The 18,378-nt window shown below is 35.0% G+C and overlaps 1 protein-coding gene across 7 annotated transcripts in view; it reads right to left on the bottom strand.

Moving 5' to 3' along the window:
* Positions 1-18,378, bottom strand: part of HEPH (hephaestin) — a gene marked incomplete at both ends in the record, with an annotated part of 101,946 nt that overhangs the window by 20,716 nt on the left and 62,852 nt on the right. For 6 of the 7 annotated variants that reach the window (XM_084259131.1, XM_084259129.1, XM_084259128.1 and 3 more), the window contains one exon: positions 17,572-17,703. In XM_084259131.1, the coding sequence (XP_084115257.1) occupies positions 17,572-17,703 (132 nt within the window). Of the gene's footprint in view, positions 1-17,432; positions 17,704-18,378 lie in introns of those variants that run through there. The other variant, XM_084259133.1, reaches the window with a different exon arrangement.

The raw sequence follows: 18,378 nt of genomic DNA, 5'->3' as shown, positions 1-18,378 counted from the left end.
AAATATAAAATAAAATTACCAGTTTGGTTTTCCTGACCTATATCAATTGATTTACCTACTTTGCTTGTTGGTAAGTATCAAGCCAAACATTGGATGAAACATGCCAGATGGGAAAATCTTGAAAAGGATTTAGATAAACACATTCCTAGTTTTTGGCAAGAGGTTAAGAAGATGGCTGATAGACTTCATCAAGACATTTCCATCACCTTTCTTAAGTGTATATATTAGAATAAAATTCATCCTTACACACAAAAGCCTGGTGATCCTTGTTAATGAATTTTATATTGTCTTTAAATTGTATTCAAAGAAAATTCAGTTTTATCCTCTGATGCTAGATAAACAAGGGGGATTTTGAATTAAATGTTGGTTAGTGAAGTAACCAGTACTTTTTTCTTTTAGAGTACATTTTTATTTTAGTTAAAGAAAATCAGATGTAATAAATGCCATATCTACTTCACCTTTAGTTAATTTAGCAAATATGCTTGCTCACATTTTAGACCAGCCACCACCTAAAAGAAAGATTGCAAAAATATTTCATCTTCAATCTCACCCAAGAAAGATCACTCATGGAAGTTAAAACCTAGTTTTTGCCATTATAGTAAGAAACCAGGACATTGGAAAAGAGATTATCACAAACTTCAGAGTTTTAAACATTCACAATCTTCCAACCAGAATTTAGGGTGAATTAAAATATCCAGTTACAATTCTTGTTGTATTTTTTATTCTGTGAAGTACCAACAGTTATCGTTTGCTATATTATGAATCTATATTATTATGTGTATGTATGTTAATAGTGGTTATATTTTATTGTACTATTCTTCATGTTACTGGTATATACTCAATTTTTTATTGAAATTTCTTGTGTGTCTCTGCGGTCACCCAAAGGACTGTCATGGGTGTTTGTCTCTCTTGTGTCTTACTCTGATTTCACCCAGGTTGGAAAGGTGGCAGGCCCTGTTCAAAAATATTGCAAAGTGGATAAATAACACAAAGCCATGTGAGACAAAAGATTATCTCTGAGATAGACAATAAACCTTCATCCTTGGGGGAAAATCTGAGGAAATAGCTTATCTGGGCAATTGGAATAATAAAAGCACCTGTGTATTTAGGGAAATTTATAAATCCCAGGAAAAAGATACATGCTCAAAATGACCTAGAGACACTTTAATGCTATAAGGTTATAAACCTCAGGCTCATCCCTAGGCTCAGAGAAAACCTTGATAAGTGTTGAAAGAGGACATTAGCCTCTCTCCTCTCTCTTTCTTACCTTGACACTCAAGGATATTCATGTTAAATGTTAAAACACTAATCAAGTAAAAACTAAGTGACAGGGACGTCAATGAAGATATATAACAAATAATACAGCCTCTGCAAAATATTTGTGAATAATCACCAAATAAATCTACCACTAAAGGCATTAACAATCAAAAACATACAGTAAACCCTGGGAAAGAAGAGGATAATAGGATTTACATAATTAGCACATTATATTCAAACACACAAGTTTCAACAAAAATTCATAAGTTATAGAAAGAAATAGGAACCTGTTTCCCATTCAAACAAATGAAATAAATCAGTAGAAACCATCCCTGAGGAAGCCCAAACAATGCAATTACTAGGCCAATACTTTATAACATCTGTTTAAATATACTAAAAAGCTAGTGGGAAACACAAGCTAAAAACACTAGTAAAAACACCAGCTAAAGTGTTTTTAATAAACACTAAAGATTTTTTTTTAGAAAAACTATGTTTGAATAACATTTGAATATCAATAGTAGTATATAAAATGAAAGGAACCCAACCAGATACTCTGGATTTGCAAAGCACAATAATTGAAATCAATTCAATAAATGCAATCAAAAACAGACTTGAGCAGACAGAAGAGAAAATCAGCAAACTTAATGATCAGACAACTGAATGCATCCAGTCTGAACAGTATAAATATTAAAGAATAGAATTAAACAGAGCATAAGGGACCTATGGGAAAATATCAAGCAGACTAATATACACATTATGGGATGCCCTGAAGGAAAGGATAAAGAAAAAGGAGAATAAAGAATATCTGAAGAAATACCAATGAAAAACTTCTCAAATTTGATGAAACACATGAATCTACATATCCAAAAATCTGAAATAACTCCAATCAGGATAAACATAAAGTCACTCACATCAGGACACATAATAAAACTGTAGGAAAACAAAGAGAGAACCTCAGAAGTTGAATGGAAAAAGAGACATGTTGTATAGAAATGTTCTCAAGATTAATAGGCACTTTCTTATTCAAGACTATGGGGGGCAGAAACAATTGGATTTACATATTTAAAATGCTTAAAGAACAAAAACAATATGTCAATTAAAAATTCAATATCTCACAAAAAAGTCCCTCAAAATAGGGAAGAAATTAAGATATTGCCAGTTAAATTAAAGTTGAGGGCATTCATCACCACTATCCCTATGCAGCAAAAATGCCAAAGGGAGACCTTTAAGTTAAAATGAATGGTTACTAGACAATAACTGAAAGCCAATTGAATTAACGCATTTGCCTATGAAGTTACCTTAAATAGAGTTCTTTATTAATTAGTATTATTATAGGTTTGTAACTCCACCTTTTATTTCTTATTTAACGTAAGTACTCATAAAATTACATCCTTATATCTTGTGTATTAAATAACAGATGTATACTAATTTGTGAAAACAATAAAGGAAGGGAGCTATATATAATAAATTGTGTATGTTATTTAATAGAGCTGGTATCAACTCAATATGGATTGTTATAAATATAGAATGCTAAATATTATAATCTCCAATGTTAACCACAAAGAAAATATATACACCAAAGAAAAAAGTGATTCACTACAAAGCATGAACTAAATACATCAAGAAGTAGAGAAAATGTAGGACAAAGAAAGTTATAAGACATACAGAAAACAAATAACAAAATGTCAGAAGTCTTCCTGTACCTACTACTTCAAATGTGTTTTAAAATCTCCAACAAACATAAAATTGGCATAAATAATTTTTTAAAGATTTATTGTATTTATGCATGTATGAGCAGGGGTATGGGTCAGAGGTGAGAGGAATCACCAGAGACAGAGTGGGGAGCAGAACAGGTAGATTGACTGAAATACACTGGTGAGGGGAGCAGTGGGTGAGACAGGAGAGGTCTGCTGTGTCATGTGGGTTAGCTCCCTGGCCGAGGATCGAACTCATGCTGCAGTGGCTGGCAATAGCTTGATAATGCTGAAACTTAACCTCTTGCATCACTACGGAAGCCCATCATAATTAATTTTTAAAAATTTCACCTGTCTAGATGCTATCTACAAGAGAATCAGTTTAGATACAAATATGTAAAAAATGGAAGAATGGAAAAAGATATTCCATGTAAATAGTAATATCAGGGGGTGGGGATGGGGAGAAACTGTAAGTAAAATACTGTTATAAGAAACAAAGAATGACATTATATACACATAAAATGTTCAATATGTCAAATAAGATATAACAATTACAAACACCTATGCACCAAAAAACATATCTCCGAATTATATGAACAAAAACTGAAGAATACCAGGGTATAATAGTTGAAGACTTCCATACATCACTTTTAATAATGAATAGAATATATAGACAAGAGATCAATAAGGGAAAAAAAAAGACTTGAACATCACTATACACCAAATAGATATAACAGACATGTGTAGAACATTCCACCCAATAACAGCAGAATATACATTATTCTAAGCGCACATGGAATGTTGTTCAAGACAGAACATGTTAGGCCACAAAGTAGGTCTCAAATTCATTTACAAAAAAAAAATCAAAAATCAAATCATGTAATTTTCTGAACACAATAGAATTTAGCTAGAATTCAAAAAAGCAGTCTTGAAAATAAAAGTTTGGAATTTAATAAAACACTGAATGATGGATGATAGAAGAAATTATAAAGAAAATTGTACAATATTTAGAGATGAATAGAAATGGACTTACAACATACCAAAACTGATATGATGCAGCAAAATCACAGGAAAATTTATAGCTGTGAACACCTACATTAAGATAGAAGAAGGGTATCAGTAGTTACCTTTATACCTTAATTACCTAGAAATAGAACTAACCATTTCCAAAGCTAAGAGAAAGAATTACTGAAGAATAAATTGAAGATAAATAAAATACAGAACATAAAAGTGATAGAAAGTATCAATAATACAGAAGGTTGGTTCTTTGTAAAGATAAAATTGATTAAGTTGAGGCCTCCCTGGTGGTGCAAGGGGTTAAGATGCAACCTATGAATCTTTTCTGCAGCCTTTTCAGCATGAGTTCATCCCCAGCCGGCCAGGGGACTACCCACATGGTGCAGCAAACCTCTCCTGATTTGCCTGCTGCTCCCCTCAGCAGTGTACTTAGGTCAATCTGCCTGTTCTCCCACCAGCAAAGTAGGAGAGTCTCTTTTCACCACATTCTTGTCAACATGTGTTGTTGCTTGTTTTTTTTTTTTTTTGTTACATGCCATTCTTACTGGTGAAAGGTGGTATCTCAATGTGGTTTTAATTTGCTTTTTCCTGATTATAAGGGATGTTGAGAATGGGGGGATTGCAATTGTATGGGGAATATAAAAATAAAATAAAATAAAAAAAAATAAGGGATGTTGAACATTCTTTCATATGCCTATTGTCCATTTGCATTTCCTCTTTGGAGAAATGTCTTTTAAGTTCTTCTGCCCATTTCTTGACTGGATTGTTTATTTTGTTTTTGTTCAGTTGGGTGAATTCTTTGTATAGCTTTGTGATCAGTCCCTTATGAGTTGACTGGAATGCAAAGATTTTTTCCCAATCAGTGGGGTATCTCTCTGTTTTTGTTAATGTCTCTTTTGCTGTGCAGAAACTTTTCATTTTGATGTAATCCCAGGTGCTTATCTTTTCCTTGATTTTCTTTGCTTTGGGTGATGAATCTTTAAATATGTTACTGCAATGTATGTCTTGCACTGTTTTACCTATATTTTCTTCTATATATTTTATGGTTTCAGGTCTTATGTCCAGTTCAATTATCTATTTTGAGTTGATTTGTGTGCACGGTGAAAGGTAGTGGTCTAGTTTCATTTTTTTGCATGTGGTGGTCCAGTTTTCCCAGCACCGCTGAATATAATTCAGCAATCAAAAAAGAGATAAACTCATGCCATTCACAGCAATGTGGATGGAACTAGAACGTATTATGCTCAGTGAAATAAGCCAGAAGGAAAAAGAAAAAAATATTGGATGGTTTCACTTATAGCAGGAATATAGGGGAACCAAATAAGATATCAGTGTAAAAAAAAATAATAACAGTACAAAACACAACAAAGCAATAACAGACAATTAAAAAACAGAGATAATCTGCAGGGGAGGAAGAGGGAGAGGGATAAGAGGGAGGAAGAGAAGAGCACAGGGGCCTGAGATGATGGTGCATGGATGGATTGGTGAAGGAAACTCTATTGGGACTACACCTGAGGGGGTGTGGGGGGAAAGCAAATATTGTTTAAAAATGAACAATGATATAAAAAACTATATATATATATAAATCTGCCTGCTCTGTTCCTCACTCTGTCTCTGGTGAATCCTCTCAGTCCCTACCCCATGTCTCTGGCCTGTACCCCAGCTCTTGTATTCATAAATAAATAAATCTTTAAAAAATTGATTAAATTGAAAGATATTACGCATATTACATGGAGAAAAAAAGAGACGACACAAATAACTAAATTCACAAATAAAGGTGGGGTCATTACTACAATCTTGCAAAAATAAGAGATCACAAGAGAATACCAAAAACATTTATATATGAAAAAATCCCTGGAGGAAACAAATTTCTGAAAATTCCTTTTAATTCTACCAGTTTTGTTTTTAGGAACTTATCTTTGAAAATTATGCATTCATTTTTTTAAAGACTTGTTTTATTTATACAAGAACTAGGGTAAAGGCCAGATGCACCAGAGGGTGAGAGAATTCACCAGAGACAGAGCGGGGAACAGATCAGGCAGACTGACAAAATACACTGCTAAGGGGAGCAGCAGGCAAGTCAGGAGAGGTGTGCTGTGCCATGCCGGTGCTCCAAGGCCAGCAGGGATCAAACCAGCACTGCAGAGGCTGTGGACAGCTTCACAGCGCTGTGCTCAACCACCTGCCCACTGGGGAGGCCCTATTTATTATCTTGAAGGTAATTTCCTTAGCCTAAAGTTTATTTTCTTGATAATACTATTAGCCATTCCAGTGTTTGCATGGTACATATAATCCCGTTCTACTATTATCCTACTATGCTATTATGCTTCTATGTTCAAAATGGCTTTTTTTATTTGGACATATATAGTTGGGTCATTTAAAAAAAAATCCAACATCACAATACATATATTTTTATTGCTGTGTTTAGAGGATTTAAATTTAATATGATTATAGCTATAGTTGGAATAAAGGCTACATATCAGACATTTTCTAGCTTTTTAACTCTTCTTATTTTTTTTTCCCATCTGTCTTCTTTTGCACTAATTCAGCATTTTGTGTCATTCATTAATCTCTACTATTAACTTATTCTTGTCAAATGCTTTTACTTTAGCATTTTTTTTTCATTGAAGTAATACTGGTTACAGCACTACATATGATTTATGAGAATAGGTTCACACCTCCTCAGATATAAGCTACCACACAACACCCATCACCAAAGCACTTATATCTACTATAAATCACTGGGACCCCTTCTCTTATTTCCTACCCCCACCCTTCCCCTCTAGTAGTCTCAATTCTGAATTCATACTTCTAAGATATGTTCCTCTGTTTTCTTTATATTTCACTTGTGAGTGAAATCATCCAGTATTTATTTCTCCATCTGACATTTCACTTAACATAATCCCCTACAGTTTCACCTATGTTGTCACAAATGGCAAAATTTCATCTTTTTATTTATTATTTATCACTTTTTTATAGCTGAATTGCATTTCATTGTGTATATACACCACATCTTAATCTATATTTTTTTTGTCAATGGGCACTTGTTTTTTTCCCCATAACTTGGTTAATATAAATATTGCTGCAATGAACAAAGGGGTGCACATATCCCATCAAACGAGTGTTTTTGTATTCTTTGGATAAATACTAAGATTGAAATTGCTGGATTTTTACCTCCTTTAAAAATCATTTTCCTTATTGCTCTAGAGTTTACAATATGTGTCTTACATTATTCAGAATCTATATTCAAATAATACTTTGCTTAATATCTAGAAGATGGATTTTATAACCATGTATCCCCAAAGTGTCTCTTCTACCCATTGTGTTTTTGTCATATATTTTATGTTTGTGCATAGTGTGCATATATTGCCACTATTTTTTAGATAGTCATCTCTTAGAGCACTTAAAAGGAACAAAATATTAATTTTAATTTTATCTTCATTTATTCCATACATAATAATTTTCATGTCATTAAATAGATTCCATTTGCTATCTGGCGCCACGTCATATTTACTTGAAGTATTTCCTTATAACTTCCTGCAATATATATCAATAAATGCTCAATTTTATTTAGAATGTGTTATTCTTCCTTCTTAATTTCTCAGAACGTGAAAATTTGTTTTGTTTGACAAGTTTTTTCCTTCAGTGCTATAAAAATGTTACCATCATATTACTCTTTTTTTATGATTTCTGATGAAAAGACTGTCATAAGTGTTATCCTTTTTCCCCCTTTGCATATAACTCTCACTTCCCCCCTCCACCTGTTTCCAAGAACTTTTTGTTTTGTTTTATTTTGAACAGATTGTACAAAGTATTACTAGGTGTGTTTATGTGTGTTTCTCTAAGGGTTTTCTTGTAATTATCCTGTTTGGTGTTCTCTGAATTTCTTGCATCTGTGGATTGGGGTTTATCATTAATTTTGGAAAATACCCAAATATTAGTTCTTCAAATTTTCTTCTTTATCACTCTTTCTTCTCCCTTTATGATTTCACTTTCATATATGTTTGAGTGCCTGATACCACAAGTATGCTTCATTCTTTTCTTTTTCCTTCCAGTGTTTCTGTTTTCATTGACCTATCTTCAAGTTCACTAGTCACTTCCTCAGCTGTGTAAAATCTAATGAAGATATTGTTGAAAATTCCCTTTATATATGTACTAAAAACTGTGCTTTGCATTTCTAGTATTTCCATGTGATTAAACTCATCAATAAAATGACACAGAGTAGCAGGATTAAAAAACAGAACCCGACCTTCTGTTTCTTAGTTTTAATACCTCTACTACAATTTACCATCCCACTTTTGCATATTGTGCACTTTTGCCACTAGGGCCTTTAACATGCCAATTAGAGTTATTTCAAATGCTATGTCAGGTAATTCCCAAAAACTATGTTATACTTCAATCTGCTTTGTTTTATTTTTGTATTTCTTGGAATAATGAATGGACCATTTGTTGAAGAAGGAATTTGGAGTCCCTACTATGTATTTTTTAAAATAATTTTCTTTTTATTTATATATATTTTTACAACATTGTTCATTTTTAAACAGTTTGCTTCCCTTCCTCAGGTTTAGTCCCCACAGAATTTCCTTCACCAATCCACCCATGCACCATCACCCACAGTCCCCTGTTCTCCTTCCTCCCGCCCTCTGATCCCTGTCCCTCCTCCTTCCCTCAGGATATCTCTGGTTTATAATAGTCTGTTTGTTTTCATTTTGTTTTGTTGTGTTTTGTATTGTTATTATTTTTCCCCTGATGTCTTATTTGGTTCTTCTATATTCCTCCTATAAGTGAAACTATCCAATATTTTACTTTTTCTTTCTGACTTATTTCACTGAGCATAATTCCTTCAAGCTCCATCCACATTGCTGCAAATGGCATTAGTTTATCTTTTTTGATTGTTGAATAGTATTCCATTGTGTATATATACCACACATTCTTGGTCCAGTCATCTATTTTTGGGCCCTATTATGCAATTTTTATTGATATCATCCAAACATATTTTTAAGTGAAAAAAAAATCTAGAATCCCAAAGGTTAAAAATAATGATTCTATTTTCATGATATTACAAACAAGCAAACTATAAGGAATTGGAATATAAAAACAGTGGTTATTAGGATGAAAATGGGAAATGGCTTGAATGCAAAGAGGCAGCATGAGGGAATATTCCAGGGTGATAGAATTGTTCTGTATCTTGACTATGGTGAAATGTATGTTTTTTTTTTTTTTCAAAATACATGAAATTCTACACTACAATGAGTGAATTTTGCTAAATATAAAGTAATTTATTTTAATTAAAAATTCTATACAGAAGAATCATTTTCTCCATTAGAGGCATGATTCTTGATTTAGCAGACCATGATCTGTGTGGTCAGGGCTTAAATTTTGCTCAGTTCCATCTTTTTTCTTTGGCTAGGAGAAATGCAATTCATCAGGTAATAAAGTATAACAAAGGTATAGTTCAGGAATTGAAATATCAGAACCCTAAAATGATTTATATTGGAAATTATTGTCACACACAGATAGCATTAATTCCAATTAGGAACAACAAGAATCCTAACTAATTAAAATTTAAAAATATGGATTTGATAACACTGGCATAGAATTATGATTAACCTATGAATTCTGAAAAAGCAAGACTTTGGTTCATTATATAAATATGAGTCCTGATTTCCATGTTACACTTTTTATAATTGTATGCGTTCAATTTAATTTTATGATGATATATAGTCATTAATGTACAATTATCCTTTAAGAAGACTAACAATTAATTCTATAATAGGAACACAGATTGATTTGGAAATTGCTGGAGAAGTTGTCTTCCCATAATAAAATATGAAGTGATTTAATTATGTCAGGAGTGACAGTGAAGGAAGTGTAGTATCCTAAGAGTCTGGCATTGGGGAAAAGAAAATGGTCTGACCAAGCAGACTGTTCAACATAGCAGACTGCTCATTCATCCTCTATAGGAAAGACTCTTGCAAATATCTGGCCATTAAGAAAAATCTATTTTTTTTTAGATTTATTTATTTATTTTATACAAGAACCGGGGTACAGGCCAGATGTGTGGGAGAGTGAGAGGATTCACCAGAGACAGAGCAGGGAACAGAACAGGCAGACTGACAAAATACATTGCTGATGGGAGCAGCGGGCAAGACAGGAGAGGTCTGCCATGCCATGTGGGACCCTCGCCAGCCGGCCGGGATCGAACCGGCGCTGCAGAGGCTGTGGACAGCTTCACTATGTGGCACTCAACCGCCTGTGCCACCAGGGGAGGCCCAAGAAAAATCTTAAAGTAGCTTCTTTACCAGAAGGTTATGAAGTTTCATCATCACAGACCCAGAATTATTGTTATTACCAGAGATGAACAAAATGTCTGATTAGACAGTTGTTTCTGGGTTCTAAAAACAGAGTAGATGTTCTACAGTGAAGTGATGGCTACCTTTCAGGAGGCTGCTGAAACATATCTGACGATTTCCCAACCAATGTACCATCTTCAACAAGAGTTCTCTATCATACGTATACATATTCAACTAGCCAGTTTTTACGATGTTTTGTAATCTATTGGGTAAAGTTCTTTAGTTTTAGTTTATGGCATTTTGGTAATAAATTATTTACCATATGTTGCATTTGTACTTAGGTTATCCCATCTTTCAATTATAATAGTATGGTCCCTTACAGATTAAGTGAAACAGACAGAAGGCTCCCGGAGGAGCAAGACACTTAATAGTAAAGCTCCCAAGAACCCAAGACAAGGAAAAAATAATGAAGCGGACAAGAGAGAAGAAACAGATAACATTCAAAGGAAAACCAATCAGACTGACATCAAACTTCTCCGAAGAACCACTATGGACAAGGAGAGCGTGGAGGGACATAGTCAACAGACTCCAAGAAAACAGATGCCAACCAAGAATACTCTATCCTGCAAAGCTTTCCTTCCTCTATGAAGAAAGAATAGGAACTTCCTAGACAAAAAGAAACTCTGAAATTTCATTATGACTAAATCCCCATCCAAAAAATACTACAAGGAGTCCTAAAGCCAGAACCTTAGAGGGACGAATAACAACAAAAGAAGGCCAAAAAGAGTTATTAAAAGAATAAATAAATAAAATCAAAGGAAAGACAAACACAATGGCAAATAGAGATGCTAACATATCAATATTAGCTCTAAATGTAAATGGACTAAACTCTTCAATGAAAAGACACAGAGTCACAGGCTGGATTAAGAAACAAAACCCAACCTTTTACTCTCTCCAGGAAACACATTTAGCTACAAAAGACAAAAATAGACTTAAAGTTAAAGGATGGAAAACAATCCTACAAGCAAATGGACCAAAAATGAAAGTAGGAACAGCTATACTTATATCAGTTAAAACAGATTTCAAACTCAAAAAGGTAAAAAGAGACCCCAACGGTAACTACATTATGATCAAGGGGACAATAATTCAAGAAGAAATAACACTCATTAACATATACTCACCAAACGAAGGTACTCTTTCGTTTGGAGCACCAAAATATATCAGACAACGATTGCTGCCTTTGAAAACAGACATCAGAGAAAACACATATGTAGTAGGATACTTCAACACAGCACTATGAACAATGGATAGATCAACGATACAAAAAAATAAGTAAAGACACTAAAGCTCTAAATAAGGATCTAGAGTGCTTGGGCTTAACAGACATATATAGAACACTAAACCCCCAAAATTCTGAGTACACATTTTTCTCAAGCGACACAGATCATTCTCCAGTATTGATCACATACTGGGACCCAACACAAACATCTACAGATACACCAAGATTGAAATCATACCAACCATCTTTTCTGACCATGAAGGCATCAAACTAGAAATAAACCATAAAAAGAAGGCAAGGAACTCTTCAACCTCACGGAGATTGAAACCCACACTACTGGAAGACCACTGGACTAATGAGGAGATCAAAGAAGGAATTAAAAATTCTTTGAATTGAATGACAAGGAGGACACCAATTTCCTAAATGTATGGGATGCAGCAAAAGCAGTAATAAGATGAAAATATATAGCAATAGAGGTTCACGTCAAGAAACAAGGAAGAACTCAAGGAAACAATCCAATCTCAAAGCTGAAAGATCTAGAAAAAGAACAACAAAATACCCAGAAACCAGTAGAAGAAAAGAATAATAAAAACCAAAGCAGATATAAATTAAACCGAAACTAAAAAAACAAAACAAAACAAAACAAAAAAAAAGATCTATGAAACCAAGAGCTGGTTCTTTGAAAAAATAAATAGAATAGATAAACCCCTAGCCAGGCTCACAAAGGAAAAAATGGAGAAAGCACAAATAAACAGGATCACAAATGAAATAGGAGAAATCACGATGGACACAGCAGAAATCAAAAGAATAATCAGAAACTACTATGAACATTTATATGGAAACAAGTTCAACACTCTAGAGGAGATGGACAAATTCCTACAACTCTACAATCACCCAAAGCTAGATAAAGAAGAAATAGAACACCTAAACAGACCAATTACAAGCAGCAAAATTGAAATGGTAATCAAAAACTTTCCCTAAAACAAAAGCCCAGGGCCTGACAGATTTACAAATGAATTCTACCAAACATTCAGATACAAATTAGTGCCTATCCTTCACAAACTCTTCCAAAAAATTGAGAAGGAAAGGATAATACTAAAAACATTGTATGAAGCAAGCCTTACACAAATACCAAAACCAAACAAGCACAACACAAAAAAAGAAAACTACAGGCCTATCTCGCTAATGAACATTGATGTAAAAATCCTCAATAAAATTTTAGCTATCAGAATCCAACAATGTATCCATAAGATAATTAACCACAACCAAGTAGGATTCATTACAGGGACACAAGGATGGTTCAACATCTGAAAATTAATCAACGTTACCCAACACATCAGCAAAAAGAAATATAAAAATCATATGATAATATCAATAGATGCCCAGAAAGCTTTCGACAAAGTACAACACCCATTCATGATAAAAGCCCTTGAAATTCTTGGGATACAAGGAACATACCTCAACATCATAAAGGCCATCTATGACAAGCCGACAGCCAGTATCATTCTCAATGGTGAAAAGCTGAAAGCATTTCCATTAAGATCTGGAAGAAGACAAGGATGTCCACTCTCACCACTGTTTTTCAATATAATACTGGAAGTCCTAGCCAGAGCAATAAGACAATAGAAAGACATACAGGAATCCAAATAGGAAAAGAAGAAGCCAAACTATCACTATTTGCAGATGATATGGTAATATATATAGAGAACCCCAAAAACTCCACAGAAAAACTAATTCAACTCATCAATCAGTTCAGTAAAGTGGCAGGATACAAAATCAACACGCAGAAGTCAGTAGCCTTCCTATACACAAACAATAAATCTGAAGAAGTAATAAAAAAAATCCCTTTTATTATCGAAACAAAAAAAAAATCAAATACATGGGAATAAATCTAACAAAATAGGTGGTTAAGGACCTATACAAAGAAAACTATAAAACACCATTGAAAGAAATAGAAGAAGACACAAAAAATGGAAAGACATCCCATGCCATGGATTGGAAGAATAAACCGTATTAAAATGTCCATACTACCAACAGAAATATATAGATTCAATGCTATTCCAATAAAAATTTCAATGTCATTCTTCAAAGAAATAGAACAATTATTGATGAAATTCATATGGAATCATCAAAAACCCCAAATAGCCAAAGCTTCCTGAAAAAAAAAAAAAAAGAGAATGGACGCATAACACTCCCAGACTTCAAACTATACTACAAAGCCATAATCATCAAAACTGCCTGGTATTGGAACAAGAACAGACACACACAACAATGGAATCCAATAGAAAATCCAGAAACAAACCCACAGATTTATGGTCAACTGATCTTTGAAAAAGGAGCAAAGAATATGCATTGGAGACAAGAAAGTTTGTTCAATAAATGGTGCTGGGAAAACTGGGTTGCTACATGCAAAAGAATGAAGCTTGATTACTACTTAACCCCATGTACAAAACCCAACTCAAAATGGATTAAAGAACTAGACATAAGACCTGAAACCATAAAATACATAGAAGGAAATATAGGCGAAACACTACATGATATGCACATCAAAGACATCTTTACAGACACATCATCCAAAGCAGTGATAGTGCAGGCAAAGATAAACAGCTGGGACTACATCAAATTAAAGAGCTTCTGCACAGCAAAAGAGACAATAACCAAAACAAAGAGAAACCCCACCGACTGGAAGAACATTTTTGCACACAACACTAATGATAAAGGACTGATCACAAATATCTACAAAGAGCTGACAAGACTCAGCCAAAACAAAGAAAATAATCCAGTCAAAAATGAGCAGAAGAGCTAAAAAATAACTTCTCTGAAGAGGAAATGCAAATGGCCAACAGGCATATGAAAAAATGTTCAACATCACTTGTAATCAGGGAAATGCAAATCAAAACTACCATGAGATATCATCTTACACCAGTGAGAATGGCACACATCAAAAAAAAAAAACTAGCAACAACAAATGTTGGCGAGGTTGCACAGAAAAATGGACTCTCCTGCACTGTTGGTGGGAGTGCAAACTGGTCCAACCACTATGGAGAGCTGTGTGGAGATTTCTGGACCTACTAAACATAGAGCTTCCATATGATCCAGCAATTCCACTCCTAGGTATTTACCCAAAGGACACAGAAATATCAATTCCAAAGAGCACCCACACCCCTATGTTTATAGCAGCACTATTTACAATAGCTAAGCTTTGGAAACAGCCCAAATGCCCAAAAATAGATGACTGGATCAAGAAGATGTGGTACACATACACCATGGAATATTACTCAACATTCAAAAATCATAAACACATGCAATTGCAGCAACATCGATGGCACTGGAAGGGTTCATGCTCAGCGAAATAAGCCAGAAAGAAAAAGAAAAATACCGTATGGTCTCACTCATAGCAGGAATCTAGAAAACTTAAATAAGGGACCAGGAAAAAGAATAACTATAAGAAAGAAAATACCAAAATCAACCAACCACTATGAACCAGAGACACTCTATGGGGGTTCAGGGGCTGCAAATGGTAGAATTGGGGTCAAAATAAGGGGGTTGTAATTGTATGGGGAATATAACATAAAATTTAAATAAAAAATAAATGATACATTTAAAAAAATGATTCTGCAGTGAAAGAAACCATAACCAAGACAAAAATCACACTCTATTGAATGGGAGAAAATATTCACATACCATACGTTTTACAAGGGGCTGATATCATAGATACAAAGAACACACACAAACTCAACAAGAAGAAAACAATTAACCCAAACAAAAAATGGGCAGATGAGCTGAAGGCAGTTCTCAAAACAAGACACACAGATGGCCAATAGGTACATGAAAGAATGATGATCATTGGGCCTCCCCTGGTGGCACAGCAGTTGAGCGCTGGGCTGCGAAGATGCCTGCAGCCTCTGAGGTGCCAGTTCAATCCCCGGCCACCAGCGCGTGTCCCGAGTGGCGCGCAGACCTCTCCTGCCATGCCCGCTGCTCCCCTCAGCAGTGTATTTCGTCAGTCTGCCTGTTCTGTTCCCCACTCTGGCTCTGGTGAATTCTCTCACCCTCCCCTGCTTCTGACTGTACCCAGTGCTTGTATGTATAAATAAATAAATAAATAAATAAATAAATAAATAAATAAATAAATAAATAAAAAGGTATTGCACATGAAAGAAAAAAAAATAAAAAAATCATCATCATCATTCATTGTCAGGGAAATGCAAATCAAATCCACGATGAGATACTGCCTCACTCCTGTGAGACTGTTCTATATCAAAAACACCAAACACAACAGGTGCTTTCAAAATGTAGATAGAAAGGAACCTTTTTACACTGTTGATGGGAATGAAGACTGGTCTAGTCCCTGTATACAACAGCATGGAGGTTTTTCTAAAGATTAAAAATGAATCTACCACATGACTGATTAATTCTACTCCTCAGTGCTAACCCAAAAAGCACAAATATACTAATTAATTGCAGTACTGTTTACAATAGCCAAACTATAGAAACAACCTATGTCCCTAAAAACAGATGAGTAGATCAAGAAGAGTTGGTACACACACACACACACACACACACACAGTGTGATCAAAAATGATAAACTTATCCCATGTGTGCTTTGTGGCAACATGGATGGAGCTGGAAAGTATTATGCTTAGTGAAATAATTCAGGAGGAGAAACACAAACACCAGATGGTGTCCCTTATATGTGGAGTACAGTGAAATCAGACAAAGGGTCAGATAATGCAAAACTAAAATACTAATCTTTGAAAGCTGACCATAGAAATCAGTCATTTAGAGAGGGAAGTGTTGTACACAAAGTGGGGAGGGAACACAGTTGTGGTGGGGGTTCTCTGGTAACATCTCTGGAAAAAGGGTATCCGATACTTCCAAAATATAAACAAGATAAACCAGCATTACCTTAATTGAAAATGTGGGTGTCATACGAGAATTCTTCTTTCTCACCCACAATATCCCATTAGTCACCAAGTCCTGTTGATTCTACATCATTCATCATTTTAAGGACATGTCCCTTTACCTTTACCCCAACTTTCATTTCTCTTACTACTGGACCTTTACAGATTGCATTCCCTACATCAGCAACATCATTTTTTCCTGCTTTTCTTCCACACTATTATTTTACCTCTATACTTCTCATCCTTTAGGTCAATGTGCAGTTGGTGCTCCAACTGGGAAACTATTTGACCTAGACATTTCTTAAGACCCATTTCAGATCTACTGAGTCAGAGACTCTGAGAGTTAATTCCAGCAATATGTAGTTTCTCAAGCCTTCCAGGTAGTTTTGAAACATGCTTAAGTTTAGTTCTGTCTTAGATTAGGATTTAGTCTGTAATAAAGGAACAAGATCTTTGGCTGGGGTTAAAGATAAGTATATGGTTTGGGAAAGGCCACTCTCTAGCCATAATTAGGAACTCAGACTATAGCCAATGTTAACTTCAAAGGCTACAGTTATAAACTCAATCTGATTTCAAAGTTTAAGGCAATCTTAGGTAAAGAAATACTTCACATGTGATCAACGTTAATGATATCTTTGATTAAAAAAAGTAGAACTCGGGTCTCCTCTGGTGGTGCAGCGGTTAAGTGCAGGGCTGCGAAGCTGCCCACAGCCTCTGCAGCGCCGGTTTGATCCCTGGCAGCCTGTGAGGGTCCCACATGGTGCGACAGATCTCACCTGCCGCGCCCGCTGCTCCCCTTAGCAGTGTATTTCTTTGTCAGCCTGGCTGTTCTGTTCCCCGCTCTGGCTCTGGTGAATTCTCTCACCCTCCCGTGCTTCTGACTGTACCCAGTGCTTGTATAAATAAATAAACAAATCTTTCAAAAAAAAAAAAGAACTTATGGTAAGCAGTCTAGCAGTCTATTCTGGGATTGTGTATTTTTTATGGAGTCAAACTCAGGCTGTAGATTAGGTGTAGTTAATAGTTATGTTTACAGCCTTTGAAAGCAATTTTTACTCAAGGAATAAGTGAGAGGATTGAAGCAGAGATTCCATGCATCCTTTGCCTCTTTACTAAAAATTCCCACTCACCAGGTTCAGCGGCCTGTGGCCATCCAGTTCTAGATTCCAGCACTCCACTGGCATGCACAGAGTAGGGGCGGCTGGCATTATTCTTGAAAACCACAGTTAGGATATCACCAACCTCTCCTCTGAGAAGTGGACCTAATATATGCAAAAGAAGGAGCAGTCTTATTAATGGCATAGTAGAACAGGAAACATCAAAGGGATATACACAAGAGCTCCCTATGGTTAAGAATTTACCCTGAGAAAAGATCGCCCTATCACTAAGTCATGATGACCCCATTTTTTAAATTCAAAGGTGTTAAATTGTTACTGCTTCCCACAGTATCAAGATACCTCAAATAGATTGTGTTTCTACCCCATCCCAAATTTCACTATATACTAGCCCAAGGTTGTAGGCACTGTAGACTAATTGATGGTAAGGAGTAAGAGTTCGGCAGAGTAGAGAATTGCTGGACTCTCTTCAAAGTCCAGTGAGTCCCTTTAGTGCAAGATGAACAGTCAGATTTGTTGGCCCTTACAAAAGAAACTGAACTAATAAACTGAGATGCAAGAATACTACCATTTTCTACTTTTGGAGAGGGTTCCTAAATTTTCCTTACTTTAGCATTAAAATAAACCTGTCACCCCAGAAATCCCTGGATATAGAGGCATGGAGAAACCTGGCTCAAGGTTGTAGCAGAATTTATAAACCACCCTCACTTTGATAGCTGTTTTCATGGTTAACTTATAAAATGAGACTGTATTTACAATATATCATAAGGAAATAATGACAATGGGGAATGTGGTATCCTTCCTGATATGACATAACCTCAT

Source organism: Talpa europaea, assembly GCF_964194135.1.
Source record: "Talpa europaea genome assembly, chromosome: X".
Classification (NCBI taxonomy): Eukaryota; Metazoa; Chordata; class Mammalia; order Eulipotyphla; family Talpidae; genus Talpa; species Talpa europaea.
This window is presented reverse-complemented; position numbering and strand designations above follow the sequence as displayed.